Source organism: Cicer arietinum, chromosome 2 (assembly GCF_000331145.2).
Source record: "Cicer arietinum cultivar CDC Frontier isolate Library 1 chromosome 2, Cicar.CDCFrontier_v2.0, whole genome shotgun sequence".
NCBI classification, from domain to species: Eukaryota; Viridiplantae; Streptophyta; class Magnoliopsida; order Fabales; family Fabaceae; genus Cicer; species Cicer arietinum.
Window position 1 is genome coordinate 9119162 of NC_021161.2, and position 16561 is coordinate 9135722.

The 16561-nt window shown below is 29.7% G+C and overlaps 1 protein-coding gene across 1 annotated transcript; it reads right to left on the reverse strand.

The window, feature by feature from the left end:
• Positions 1 to 15358: 15358 nt before the first annotated feature.
• On the reverse strand, positions 15359 to 16518 carry LOC101507397 (uncharacterized). The gene is made up of 2 exons (XM_012712338.1): positions 15752 to 16518; positions 15359 to 15593 (listed from the first exon to the last, which is right to left on the reverse strand). Exons 1-2 carry the CDS (start codon positions 16516 to 16518, stop codon positions 15359 to 15361), a joined length of 1002 nt encoding a protein of 333 aa, XP_012567792.1.
• Positions 16519 to 16561: the final 43 nt, after the last annotated feature.

The following is a 16561-nucleotide window of genomic DNA, read 5'->3' on the forward strand; positions in this document are numbered from 1 at the left end:
ATTAAAACCATCCATTGGAAAAAATAATTACTAAGGATTCCATTTGAAAAATAATAGCATAGGCTATAGGTCCAACTCCACATTTTTTGTGTGTCTCGAGAAAAAATAGCACGGAGCCACACACTATTTGCACAATTTTAATTAAGATTGGACACTACAAGACACAAAGAGTACACATCTATTAAATAAAAAAATTTAATATTCTACTCGTTTTACGGCCGGACTCAAGTTGTGATGGATCAACTTTTCACATTCGAACTTGACCATAGAAATCCATATGAACTCGAATTTTCCTATTTCTTCACTAAAATCCAATTGCAATTGCGGGTCCCAGACGTGTCTGGATTTTTTGTCCACCCTACTCCTTTGTACGTGACTAAGAGCGTCATTATATTAAGCCACCAAAAAAATATAGATTTAAAGACTTGGCAACTTATTCTAACTAGTATTGGAGATCCATCTACCTTTCGAGAGGCCATAGCTAGACATGAGAAATATAATTGGAAAAGTGATATGGTGGAGGAGATAGAGTACTTAAAGAAAAATCATACTTTGGAGCTTGTTCAACTTCATAAGGGGAAAAATGACAATCAATTGCTAGTGGATGTACAAGAGAAAACTAACAATAACAAAAAAAAAAAAAAGGGAAAGTTCAAGGCTTTTCTTGTAGCAAAGTTGTGTTCACAACAGAAGGGGATCGACTACGAAGAGATTTTTTCTTCATTCGTCAGTGTTAGCCTTGGTAGTCAATCAAGACATGCATTTAGAGTAGATGGATGATAAGACTTCATTTATTCACGTAATCTAGATGAGAAAATTTATATCAAGCATTTATAGGGTTTTAATGATGCTAGACATGACATACTCTATTGGAAATGGAGGATGTCTTTGTATGGTCTAAAGTCGTTTCCTAAGTAGTGGTACAAGTACTTTGGTTCATACATGCTTTAGATTGGCTACATAAGGTGTGAGTGTAATTGTTGTGTTTATGTTAGAAGCATTGACGATGACTCTTTTATTTTCTTGCTATTATATGTTGATGATATGTTGATTGTTGCTAATCATTTACATGATGTAAATGAACTGAAAATCATGTGGGAAAGGAGTTTGACATGCAACACTTGGGCTTTGCTAAGAAGATTCTTGGTAGGGAAATTCACAAGGATAAGAGTGATAGAAAATTATAGCTTTCTAAGAAAACTTATGTTGAAAAGGTGTTATAAAAATTTGAAATGAGCAATTTGAAGGTTGTGAGTACTCCAATGGCGAATTACTTTACGTTGTTGTTTGATCAATATCCAAAGACTTTGTATGTCAAAGGTTTTGTATGCCAACGTTGTTGGTTGTTTAATGTATGTTATGGTTTGCACTAGACCAAATTTGATATAAGTTGTAAGTCAAGTTTGTAAGTTTATTTGCAAACCAGATAAACATCATTGGGAAACAATCAAGTGAATTTTCAAGTACTTGAAGGGTACAATAGGTCATGGTATCATGTTTAGAAGCGGACATGATGATCATTTAGATGTAGGTTATGCTGATTATGATTATATATGTAGGTGATATGGATGATAAAAGGTCTATAATATGATATGTCTTTACTCTTGCAGAAAGATCTATTTGTTGGAAGTCATTAGTTCAATCCATAGCGGTGATGTCTACAACTGTAGTAGAGTGCATGGCAGTAACTGAATCTGCCAAGGAGCCTTTGTGGCTTACAACATTAGCGAAAGCATTAGACGTTGAGAAAATTGGAGTTCGATTGCATTGTGATAGTCAAAGTATCATTTATTTGGCAAAGAATCAGGTGTATCACACCAAGACCAATAATATTTAAGTGAGGTTTCACAAGATCAGAGATTTACTTGCATCTAGACATATATTACTTGAAAAAAATTTATATTTTAAAGAATGCATCTAACATGTTGACAAAGTCAATTACTAGTGACAAGTTCAAGCACTACTTGAACTTGTTACATATTTTTCAGTGTTAAGTAGAAGATGTACACCCTACTTGTTAGGATGTGAGCATCATGCAATAAAACTTCATTGAGATTTCATATTCACCAAGGTAGAGATTTTTTAGTATGGAGCCAACTAGAGGGTGCAAGGGGCAATAGCTCAATAATATTTATGACATAAGGAGTCTAAATTGAAAAAGAACAACAACTCAACGAGTGCTCATCATATGTCTCTCTATTTCAATGTTTAGAAACTATTCATTATTGCCACCAAAAACATATTTGCTATGAAGCCAACTATTCTTAAAACTTCATTTTTAATATTTTATGATGACGTGACATTAATGATGTTAGAGCTTGACACCTATACATGTAACTTTAAACAATGGGCAAAAAGCATATTATTATGATTGCATTAGTAATTAGCGTTCTAGAAATAAAGTGGACCAAGTTTTGAATTTTGAATTGAAGGGTAAAAATTAAAGTCTAAAACGAAAAAAAAATTATTTAATTATGATGCAACACTAATGATGTCAGAGCTTCACACTTATACAAATGTAACTTGAATATTATATCTTATATTCGAATTCATAATTTTACAGTTGTGTGTGAGTTTCTATGTTAATTATACTATCTTATTTATAAACAAACAAAAAAATTATAAAAGTGAATTTTCAAAGAGATTGATTTCATTTATAGTGTTTAAAATTGAAATTGATTCACATAAATTAAGTATAAAAAAGATTCTTTTATGAATAACTAAAGGTACCATTTTTGTTCACTTTATGTAAAAGGAAAACTAGTGACTATGTTATTTGTTCTTTTGAGAAATTTCAATAAACTCTTTAAATGTTTGGAATTTTATTTTTATTTTAATTATTCAACATTGATTGAAATACAATATGAGAATTATGAAAAATAAATATTAGTGTTTAAATTTAAATTTGATTTGATTTTGGAACAAATCTTTAACCTTGACTTAATTTCCAAATCTTGTTGGTTGTTTCCTTGATTTTTTTATTTTATTTTTTGGATCCGTTTAAGTTTCCACAAATTTTGGATTTAATCCAAAATACAATAAGTATACATGAAATAAAGATTTTGGATTTAGATTTAACACATATTTGATTTGATTTGGATTTTTGAAATAAAATCAAATCTTTTTAATTGGATATATAATCTTTCAATTATTATATCATATTTTGCAGTTTGATTTCTATTAAAAAATATTTTTACATGAATTTTATTTTTGGTAACTAAGTGACATGAAAATATTATATATATTTGGTTATTATATATATTTGTGGCAGATTTGATGCCTTAACAATATCGTGAACAAAATAAAATTTGAGTCTTTTATTTTGAGAAGTAAATTTTTTAGAATTGTTTGTCTATTTATAAACATAGTAAAATTTGTTATTTTAGTTTGGGAAACATTAATTCTAGAATTATTTATTCTTTTATTTAAATAGTCGCATCATTAAATATATAATCGAACCGATTTGGCATAAATAACTTTTTTTGCATTACAAGATTTAATTTTTTTTATTTGATTTGAGAATATATGGTTTATAATTCTTGTGAGTTATATTACATTAACTTATTTTAGAATGAGGGTTATGGGAGTTTATTCACTGAAATCCTTTACTTGTTAGCAATTATTTTAGGGATTTTACGGGTTAGAAGAATTAAATTGTCATGCATGTTGTTCGTTTGCTTGTTTTTTGATTGGTGTGTTAATAATTTAGGAAATATCATAATTTTGAGAAGAAAAAAAACTATAATTCTAAGTGTGAATCCTTCTACTGAAGGTAAATTTGTGTGCCTTGGACGTTTTCCACCATTGCCTATGAAATTTTTACCCCTGTAAATTTACCTTACTTTTGCCTCTGATAATACTTCTCTATTCCTATGCCTTTGATGTTGTATTCTAAGTGTTTTGCCTCTGATGGTTGTATACATTTCTGCCTATGATTTATATTCTTTAAATTCTGAGTACTTTACCTCTAGTGAAATGCTCCAAAATGAAGCCTCTTCTGATCATGCTGCATCATATAAGAGTTTGCCTTTGATCCAAGCCTCTTATGATCATGTTGTCTCTTATCAGAGTTTGCCTCTGATCCAAGTTCCTCTAATCATGATGCCTCTAATTCAAGTTCTTTTGATCATGTTGCCGCTGATCCATTACACTAATGTTTTCATTAAGTATGCATTAAATAGAACAGGAAAATCAGAGTATACCTAGTAGGGGATACCTATCAGAGGATACCCATTAGAGGATATGACTAGAGGAAAGTAACCATAGGAAGTCACCAGAGGAAGTACTAGGTCAGAGGAAACAAAGAAAAATCAATCAATAAAATCGTCATAAAAAACCGGTCAACGAAACGGTATAAAGAAGAACACACATCATGCCTCTGATATTGGCCTTTGAACTCTCGGTCTAAAGACTTGTTGTGAATCATCATTTGAAGACTGCCTTTGAAGAGTTTTGTGCCTCTAAAGATTCGGCCTGCTCTGATGAACAGTGTTCCAACACACTCTGATGAACAATTCTCAACATGCCTCTGCCTTATGAAGCCACTTGTAAAGTCTACATCTAAAGCCTTCATTTTGTATGCTCTGAATATTGCAACACACGTCACAATGTTTCCTCTGATATGCAACACACACTATGATTTGCTCTGACTCTGATGATGCAACAAAGGTGAAGTTGCCCATGTCACTAATTCTAAGTCATGCAACTTTGCATCTGCCTCTGACTCTAATCATTCAAGCAACACAACATCTGACTCCAACAATCAAGTCAATGTTTATGAGGAAGACGAGTTAATGCCTTTGATGAAAAGTCAACAATTTAGTTAATAAACAAACTTGACTTAGCTTTAACATATACTCATAAGGTTCAAGAAACATAACCAAGTTACCATTTGTGCCGAATTCAATCAAGCTTGTGAACGAAGATTCACATTATGTAATTCTGATCAAGATCCAAGATTGATATGATAGAAAAGTTAAGAAGATTCAGTTTGGAAATAAAAGATTACAAACTATCACATTATTAGAACATATCTTTTAGAACTAAAACTTAAGGAAATCTTTGTTGACCAAGGTGAATAAGAGATACAATTTAGAATTAACTCAGCAAAAATTCGCAAACCCTAATTCTATCTATAAATAGTGGATTAAGGATGAATTAGAAGGACAAAAACAATACACGACAAGCAACAACCACAAACTCGGAAAACCTCAAGAGCTATATTGTCTAAGTATTTTGTGTTCAAAGGTTTTAAGGTCTAGCAAAACACTCGTTCAAAGCTTTATACTCTAAGTGCTTTAGTATTGAAACCAACAAATTCCAAATCATTGTAACCCAACCCAGTAGTGACTCTAGTTTATCTCTAACAATATGTAAGTTTCAGGTTGTGTAGAGAATACTTGACTTGTAGGGTCAAAGTGTGGTTTGCCTAAAAAAGACTATAGGTTTAGATTGTTATGAGAAAAGTGGTTTGTAGGGCCATGCGATGTTGTAATTCAAAGTTTGAATTAGTGGAAAAATCTTTCTATATGAGGGGATTAGACGAAGCTACCAAGTTGGTGGTGAACCATGAAAAATCTGGTGTTTTATTTTTACTTCCTTTTGTCTTTTTATTACTGTGTGTGTTTAACTCAAACAACTTGTCACCAAATCAGACTCACAATAAAAAGAGTTTTAAAATTAAACAAACACAATTCAACCCCTCATTCTCGTGTTTGCTTTAACATCCCGATTTTTAACAGCACAAGTGCGTTCTTTTTAAAAATAAATTAATAAAATATTATGTCGTAACACAAACGACAAGAGTCATAAATAACTACATCTTATATTCAAACAAGCTAAAATCATTTTTGGACCAATAGTCTACAATATACAAATAGAAAATACATCAGGGTTATAAGACCTATCATACATCGCTCATACCCCTGGGGTATTCTCGGCAAACACCTGCACAAAAGTACTACTTCAAAAAATGCTATCCCCCATAGTCACGTCATAAAATGGAACTTGGACCCACCAAACAAAAGTCAACTGTCAATATATGTTATAGATACAATCATCCCAAAGTAAAATAAGTACAACCACTAATAGAAAGACACTAAGTCCTTATACAACAAAAACTAATATGATCATCCACTATCAACTACAATAACAAGGGTTACCTCCACACACTCTGCAAGTTCCTTCTGCGCAATATCTCTCCTCGAAGTAACTTCCTCCTCATCATCATCCATAGAAGGATCCGTCTCCTCAGAAGTCAGATCCACCCACGAGATAGGTGACTTCGACAGCGTTGGAATCTCAAAACAGTCCACTACTTCAGTGATAGTCAGTAAGGGATCATTCACCGAAAGTGGAAGCTTTTGCTCGACCCGCCTAGACGATCCTACAATATCTCTTCCCACTTGCATCGACCCCTTATCCTTCCCGCCAGTCCCCAACCCAACCACTGGATCCCCAACTCCTACAGTGGCCTCCGCCTTAACTCTAACTGAGGCATCCTCTACATCTTCCCATGCTCCATTCATCCCAAGCTCCAATCATGAGAGTACCAGATAGTCGATGCTCTCATGAGTGAGCTCCACGAGATATACTACCTCAGCTCTCCTACTTGTCCACACTACCCTCCTTGTATAAGTAGCCCTACTTGAGATGGAGTCGTAAACCCAAGCAGTCGACGAATGTTGGTCAAGGAAGTCTAACGCCGTTTCTGTCGTCAAGGTAACAATCAATGGAACGAACTCGTGTATCATTTGAGGGTAAAACCCAATTTCCACAATAATGTAAATGGTCACCAACCGAAATTAACAAATAACATTTAACACTTACGTCATAAAGACAAGCAATAACACTTAGCAATTACAGCATGATAACAAACAATAATAGATAATGTATATAAAATTATTATATTATAACAAACATGATCGCGTGCCAAGTACCCTAATGCAATGCTTATATGTCAATGCACGTGATTCTGGAATTTCCAAACCCTCATCGAGGGGCGTAAATCATAAATGTACCGTCTCTCACAGACCAGTACTAGTTACCGAGGTGCCATCTATCACATATCAGCATGATTTACTAGAGTGTAGTCTATCACAGACATACACGACAAATAAATTTTCGTAAGGATAAGATGAACCAATCAAATCATGAAATACTCTTGTGGCCCATCACAGTCACCACTAACACCGTGACCTATCACGGTCACCACTAACATATGTCTTTCAACTACGTCTCTTAATCATCTTTGTTTTTATTAATTTTACTTTTAATATTTTCAATTTAGATTAAAAGTTTATATTATATATATATATATTGCGCTTACTACCTAGTCAAACACTTCAACCATCAAATCCTTTAGTTTCATCTTTTTACATATCAATTCAACATTATTATTCTTTAATTAAACACTTTGATAGTTATTGTACACACCCTACACCCATACATTATTCAAAACCTTCCCACCTATGATCCAATTCCAATGTATTCGTCTTTGGAATTTTGATTTAATTAGTGGTGAGTAAGTTCTTTTGGACTTTGATTATCTCCATCTAAATTTCTTTTGATCATCTTTTTGTTTTTTGTTTTTGATTTTCTTTTCAATCTTTTCAATTTAAATTGAAAATATATATTGTATAAATTATAAATGTAAAGTGTTACATAAATCTAAAATAATTTAATATATCATTTAGATATATCAAAATTAATGACTTATATAATTTTATCGAACACCATTAATCTTTATAAATTTCAATGAAGTGTCAAGTGACTTTAAATTTAAATAAAATATTTTACGATATAATTAACGGATAAATTAAATTATTTCCTATACATAAATGTATGCTTCTTCTACGGCAAAGAAATCAAATATGATTTTGGCCAACTCAATTGAAATCTACTAATAGTTTAATAGATTACAACTACGCAATTATTTGGCCAAATTGCGTTTTCCTTCGTGCCGATAACAATTCACATGAATGATTTCATACTACATTTGTGACAAGTGGTTTGCAAATTGCGTTTTCCATATTTATTTATAACGCCGCTTGAATTGACATCTTCAATGTGATTACGGACTCACAAACAAACAAATTTAACATAAAATCAATTGAAAAATATAATTAAAATAAATATTATTACATAATACTTAAATAATAATATACTTAAATATTATAATTATGTTATTAACCATATATTTAATTATCAAATCAAATAAAAAATTGAATCTTGAAATGAAAATAAATTATTCATCCCAAATCGGTTCAGTTATATATTAAATGATGTGATCTTTAACTAAAAGAATAAATAATTCTACAATCAGTGTTTTTAAAAGTAGAAGAAAATAAATCTTAATATTTTATAAATAAATAAACAAGTCTAGAATTTTTAATTCTCAAAATAAAATAATCAAATTTTTATTTTCTATACAAAAATTTATTCACGATATCTTGGATTCTTATAAATGATATTTAAGACATCAAATCTTCCATAAATATATATAATAACCAAATATATATAAAAAATTTATGTGCCTTAATTACCAAAAATAAGATTTATGTACAAAATATTTTTGAAAAGAAATTAAACTGCAAAATATGATATTTATTTGAAAGATTATATCCAACTAAAAAATTTGATTTTATTTCAAAAATCTGAATGTCTGTGACAACATATTGTATCTTGGATTAAATCCAAAATTTGTGGAAACAACCGCAAGATTTAGAAATTAAGTCAGACTTAAATATTTGTTCTATAACCAAATCAAACCAAAATTTAAATCTAAATATTATTTTTTCAAAATTTTTCAAATTGTATTTCAATCAACACCATATAATCGAAATTATAAAATAATCTTAAAATTGAAAGAGCTAACTGGAGTCAACAAAGAAATTACATAAATTGTCCAAAGAACAAATAAGATAGGTACTACTTTTCTTTATACATAAAGTCAACAAAAATAAGAAACTAAAATAAGGGAAACAGAGATAGGGGAAAACACATATATTTTGATACTAGTTCACAATATAATTGACGTTGCATATAGTCCTCTCTTTATAGAGAGATTTTGCTTCAGTATAGTCGATGACTTAATCTACTATTTCAAATTAATAGCATACAAGTATTCTTTACTCTTCATCTTCAAGTTTTGAGTATTTTTCTCTAGCCTCTCCAGGTTGTCATCGTCAGAACCCTTCTTCAACCTTCTGGCAACCTGCAGTTGAGGTTCATGAGTATTGTTGTACCTTTTCACGTACCTCTTAGAGGTGAGAGAGTTGTTGCCACTATCGAGGTTATTTACTTCAATTCTAGTTTGTGTCTGAATTGATACAAAGTTTGTTTCTAGAATTTTGATTTGTGTCTGAATTGATACAATATTTGTTTATAGAATTCTAACTCTCATTGATAGGATGTCACATATTAATTCTTATATCAGTTCAAGTGTATCAAAATATTTTAACTGATTTACCTCAATTAAAATATCTCTTTTCAGAGAGAATTTTCATTCATACTTTTCTTCTAATATGTTCTTGAAATAGCACATTGTCTTTTTCGTTCTCTCTCTCATTTTCGATTGACTAAATGATTTCTTTTTAAATATAGGGAAAAAATGTCAATTGAGAATACTACTATTGGAGAACTTCAATCACCATTTAAGAATGATCAGTCTTTAAAACATATTCAATGTATTATATATATATATATATCTTCATAATTAATTTTGTATATCTTCAATTAAAAAGGCAGTTATCAGAGAATTTCACTATCATAAGATGTTACAAAAGACTATCAGACAATTAACAAATTCAAGATGCTGACTAGAGGGAAAACAAATTTGTCTTATTTAGAACATTGACTCTCATCAGAGTTAGACGATACAATGTTTGTGCAAAAGTTTCCTTTTAACACATAAACACTAAATATGTTTATCAATGAGCATATAACTAGAATGACTGTGTGAAATTATAAATCATATGCAGATATTTATTATCTTGTCTTGATAAGAGTTTAACATGTATCGGCACAATTAAAGGCTTTTCTCAAGTATTTATATTATAAGCACCTTTCTCCTTTAGATTGTTGGAGGCAAAAGTAATAGCAGCACAAAAAGCCTATATAATTTCCACTCTATATATCCTTACTTTAAGTCACTATACTAAATATTATCAATTATCTTCTACAACATATTTGAAAAGAACCAAAACCATCAATGCAATAAAAAATAAGTCACTATGCTAAAAACTATCAATTGTCTTCCACAATAAATTTGAAAAGTACCAAAACAATCAACAAAATAAAAAATAAGTGATTACGTAGCTCAAAATAAGTCACTATACTAAACACAATCAATTGTCTTACACACAAATTTGAAAAGAACCAAAACAATTATCAACAAATGCAAATACATAATCATCAACAATTAATCAAAATTTACTATCACTCTTCCAATCTTTTTATTGACAATTGACTCATCTATACAAGTGCGGGTTTCCATGTAAATCTCTCTAGATTGTGAGTTAATGACAAAGATGCAAATATGGCAGAGATGTCAAAGACATGAACCAAAATACAACAAATATAAAGTCAAATGAAAGATAAGTTGATTCAAATATGAGAAGAGATAAAAACTAATATAATGCATATATACAACAAATAGGAAAAATAGAAAATATGCAGCACACCACAAGAGATTAATCAACTACTTGTCAGAAAATGTACAATTCCCACCCTGGGATTCTTGCTACAAAACTTCTAACAATTCTTTCTAAGATAGCACACCACTATCTTACTTGTACAAATGATACAATAAGGTTTGAATAAATCTAAGATGTGGTATATTGATAAACAACTCAATAGTAATTCAAGTACTTGAGAACTTTTTAGAATGATATGAAAATCTAATGCAAGTACTTAGAAAAATCAGAATTTTGTTCAAAGTTGTTTTATGAATTAATTCAAGGATGGTTAATTTTTGATCTGAAGTTATGGGGTATTTATACTCCATAAAACATCCTTTCAGATTCGTGGCCATTGATCCAAGAGGTTTGATGAAAAATTACAATGTTCTAGAGGCATTCCAGATCTGAAAAATTGTAATGTTTCCAGGTGTATTCGAATACAGTATATGTGTATTCGAATACACGTCTTTGTAACGTTCAAAAAATTCAAATTTTACATCTTGTTTTCGAATACACATCAGTGTATTCGAATACAGATTAATGTATTTTAGCCTCTGACTTAACTTGTATTCGACTACATATGAGTGTAGTCGAATACATTTGGCTACTGACTTAGCATGTAGTCGACTACAGATGGGTGTAGTCGAATACACTTGGCCACTGACTTAGCTTGTATTCGACTACAGATGGGTGTAGTCGAATACACTTGGCCACTGACTTAGCTTGTATTCGACTACAGATGGGTGTAGTCGAATACACTTGGCCACTGACTTAGCTTGTAGTCGACTACAGATGCGTGTAGTCGAATACACCTTTTAAAGTTTTGCTTCTGACTTAAGTTGTATTCGAATACAACATGGTGTATTCGAATACACTTATGCAAATTGTCAAAAATATGATTTTAAATGATTTGTTAATGTTGTTTTTGTTATTCGAAAACATGTTAAATGCATATGTAAATATGAATTGTTCTCAAGTATTTGAACTATTGATTTGTATCATATACCTTTATATTTACTCATTTATTATTTGGATTTGGAAGCTTATTCAAGATGGTTTGATCTTCTTTTTGATCTAGCTGCATTGTCCATAGTTGGTGGTCTTGTCATCATCAAAAACATGTTTACACTTTTTTGTATTTTTCTTTTAATAATATCTACTTTTATTGCTAAAAGATGAGACTTCGTCCATCATTTTCTACGAGGGCCTTATCTTGCTTATATTAAGGTATCATTGAACTATATATACATAACTCACTTCACATTGAAGATAGGTAGCTCCAAAAAACGAAAATAGACACTATTATAGAGTTGTTTTTTGAAATTCAAAAGCTTCGCAAAGTTTGGTTATTTTTTAAACTTGCATTAGTAAGTGGCGTTTTATAAATGAAATCAGGTTTTGGATTTTGAGTTGAAGAGAGAAAATGAAAAACAAAAGTGAAAAAAAAAATCATTTAATGATGGTGTGGCTTAATGACGTTAGAGTTGGACACATATATAAATGTAACTTAAAACGATGAACAAAGTATATTATTATAATTATGATATGATAGTCACTAATGGAAAATATATATATTTTTTAATTTTTTTTTAATTCTCTTTCAAAACTTGGATTGACAAAAATTGATTCGTAAGAATTGTAAGTGTTATCTGAATAATAGATTAAAAGTTTTAGCAAAATATCTTTTTTTCAAATGTCAATTTGATCTTTATTCCAAACTTTATTTTAAATAGGTATTATATATGTGCATCCGTGTTAAAATTGTTCTTTGATAAATCACTTTTCAATGACATTTTAAGTAGTAATTTTTTTTTTTCTTTTGTATATAGATAAGTGGATTGTCAAAGAGAATAATGGATATGAGAAAAGATTCTTACTATGTTCTTCAAATCAGAGTAAGCATCTCAAAGTCACATCTACATGGGGAATATTATCTTGGGTTTAAAACTATCTAAGAAAACACTTGATCATGTGGTTAATTTTTAAGAGCATATTGAAGTTTTTTTTATGTATCTCCTTCTCAAATATCTACTTTTATATACTTCGAAAATTCTCTCAATTTTACTATGTTTTTTGGTTGTGGCTCGTGAAACTCTTCAATGACAAACTAGATAAAACTCTTAAGCTTTTTTCAGGAACAATGAGTTAACTAGTGAGAATAATCAAAATGCTATTACTAAAATTTATCCTCTGATAGAGAGAAGTATTAGTGGATACAACAGAATTGTTAGTGAAAAATAATGGAAACATTATAATGCATTTTAACAATAAAACTAACAAAAACACGGAAACATTTTCTAAAAACTTCAATGATCTATGATGTATGTTCAATTGTGCATGTAACCCCTTAGAAGAAATTGTCACTAGTGCAACCTTTCTCCCAACAGCCTAAATTCATAAAGTTGAATGGCAACAAGTAGAAGATCATCATAAGAACAAAGGTTTGAGGTACACTAAAGCACCAAAGTTTAAACCAACAATGCTTCAAATGGATAGATCAAACATAATCAATCATCTGATCACCATAATATAAGAAGAAGAAGCAAGCACAAGTATAATGGTTGAAACAAGACTATCCTCAAGGAAGCTTGATATGCAAGAGAATCAAAACTCTCACGGAAGATCATCTTGTGATCCCTCCAACTAGAGAACTTTGTACAATAATGAGTTTAAAAACTCACCATCTGGTCAAACTCATGAGGATATTCAAATCAAGAAAAAGCTATCTTGGCAATCCTCTGACTACAAGGTCTAAAGTCATTTCTCTTTCTGCTCAAGGGAAAGATACTTGCCTCTAGTGTATAAAGTGTTTAATTCATTATCTAAGCTATATATAGATAACCCATTTAATGATGATGTGGCCTTAATGATGTTAGAGTTTAACACCTATAAAAATGTGACTTACCAATCGGCAAGACATATATTATTATGATTGCATTAGTAAGTGATGACTAAAGTGACAAAAAAAAATAATATTATGTAATGATGATGTGGCATTAATTATGTTAGAGTTAAATACATATATAAATATTAATGGAAGATTTGATGACTTAAATATCGTTTTTTCAGAATCTCAAAATTTTGGGAATAAATTTTTGTATAGAAAATACAAATTTGTTTCGTTTATTTTGAGAATTAAAAACCGTAGAATTGTTTATTTATTTATAAAATATTAAGAGTTGTATTATTTTACTTTTAAAAACACTTATTTTAGAATTATTTATTGTCTTATTTAAAGATCATATCATTTAAAAGTGAATCGTATGGGACAAATAAGTCTTTTGCATTTCAAGATTTAATTTGAGAATTCAATATATGGTTAATAACATATAGTATAATACTTTTGCAATAATATTTATTTTAATCATATTTTGTTAAATTTATTAAATTAACATTTGATGACATTAGAAAAAACAATTTAAATTTCTTAAAAAAAGTAGTTTGCATTATGATCGATGACATTGATATAAAATTAACGTAGGATGGTCAAATATTTAATTAATATGTGATATCGTAATTTTTAAAGATAAAAATATAAATATAAACTATTTCGAGTACTATTTTATAATTTCAATTATGTGTTTATCAATTTTGTAAAATTCAAGAACTAATTTAATTAATTTTACAATTTAAAAGACTAATTTGACTATTTCCTCTTATTTTATTTCTTGTTTGAAAATAGTTTACAAATTTTTAAATTTCAAAAATACACAGCTGTAGACAATAGTTAAAATTGGATTTCCGTAATATCTTTTAATATATATTGTTTTTTAGTTTCTAACATGACACAACAGGTACCGAAATTGTATACACGCATTAGATAGCGGAAAATTTGTATTTTATCATACATACTAACCTCCATTTGTATGGGCTAAAAAAAATTGTTTTCGAATTTAAACATTAACGATGTTTAATAAAAATACATAAATTATTAATTTAATATATTTTAATAATATATCAAATTATTTTAAATTTATATAAAATTTTATATTTATGATCTACATAATATAAACATCGAAAATATTAAAAGTAAAATTAATAAAAACAAAGATGATTAAGAGAATAGTTGAAAGACGTATTTTAGATTGTACTAAAATTATCGTGTATCAAAGAAAAAGACTAGATAACGTGTTTTGCTGTGAATTTTTTTAATATGTTATATAAAGATTTGAAGTTTTTATTTATAATTTTATCATTATTTACTTAATTAAATAATTGAATTAATCTTGAAATCATATTTAAATCAAATCAAATTTAATCTAATCCGAGTATCAATTTTACATCAAATCTAAACTAATTATAATTCAAATTTGAATTAAAAATATAGTAATTAAAATCAAAACAATACTAAGATGTCAATTATAATCTTCTTCTTCAATTAAAAAAAAAACTATGAACTTCTTCTTTGTAAAAAAAAAAAAAAAACTACAATCTTCTTATCAGAAAAACAAACTCTAGTAATTTGTAAGATAGAAATAAATATTGTCAATATTTCAAAAATAAAAGTAATTCTATAAACAAGACAAATAAATATAAAAAAAAATAATTAAAAATTAAATCAAAATAATCATCAATTACAAACTAGTGTAAATCTATTAGTAAGTAATCAATTGACACTAAGGTCTTTCAATTGAAGCAAAATCACTTTACCTTCAATTTGTTTTCAACAAAAAAAAAACTTAGCAATCCCACTGAAAAGGTGGCAGAACCCATACAGGAGGTGCCAAACCCTTGAAATAAGGTTTGAAAGGGCAATGAATACCAAAATTTCCATCTTTTACATTATAGATGCCCATATCATAAGGGACTTGAGGATAACGAACTGGTGTATCGTCGATAAAATTATCAGTATAATAAATAGAATTCTTTTGTACGTAACATGAAAAATATGAAGCTGATATAGACGTTGAGTCACTGCCACCCAAAAATAACACATTATCTCCCAAAGTCTAAGTTTGATCATATTCATAAGTTTTTCGCCTGTGCAGTCCAATTCCAACTTAAACACTTCAAAACTTTGTGTACCATTATTTGCAGAGCCACCAACACAAGGATACACTATATCTAAAAACCTTCTCACCATCCACAGATCTCCCTCCAATGATGTCACTAGATAAGCTAGTGAAGAGTAAGTTTCATCTTCACCTTGTTCTCTAACAAAATTTGGAATTCTCTCTTCAAATCGATAAGGGCAAGTAGAATTACAAAGATCAAAGGAGACAATTGATTTCCAACGAGATACAGCATACACCAAATCTTTGTAGAATGCAACATCAATGTCATCCATGTACGTCCAAAACTCTTGTCCTGCTTTCATGAAAGCAAGACACCCACGGTTAGTATAAATTGCTGCAACCACGTAATCATTTGGATTTGTTATAGGGTCAACCGACAAAGTAACCTTACGTACATCGAATTCATAATACTTATAAGAATCATAAACATCAATCCGAGGTAGAATAATAGGAGCTACATCCTTAAAAGGATTCACCAAAGTTATGACATTATTTTGATCTACGGTTCCAATCCAACCATGAGTTGAACCACAAACTCTCTTATTAGAAAACACTGTCAATTGAAATTCATACACTCTGTTTGCTGATATGCTAAACAAACTTCTTTTTCTTGGACTTCTTTTTCTTGGATTCTTCTTTGAAGGGATCATCAACATAGGCAATATATTGTTCCTAAATTTGTAGTTGTTTAGATGATTAAGCTTTGCAATTGAGTGCCAATTCTTGCATACGGAACCAAACCAAATGTGATCAATTGGTTCAATTAGCTTCGAAATAATAATGTCGAGAGCAAGTGACTCTAAGTTTGCCCAATCCCTTTCCATGGCTATGCTCTGTAATTAGGTAGCTGGTTTTGAAGGCATGTCA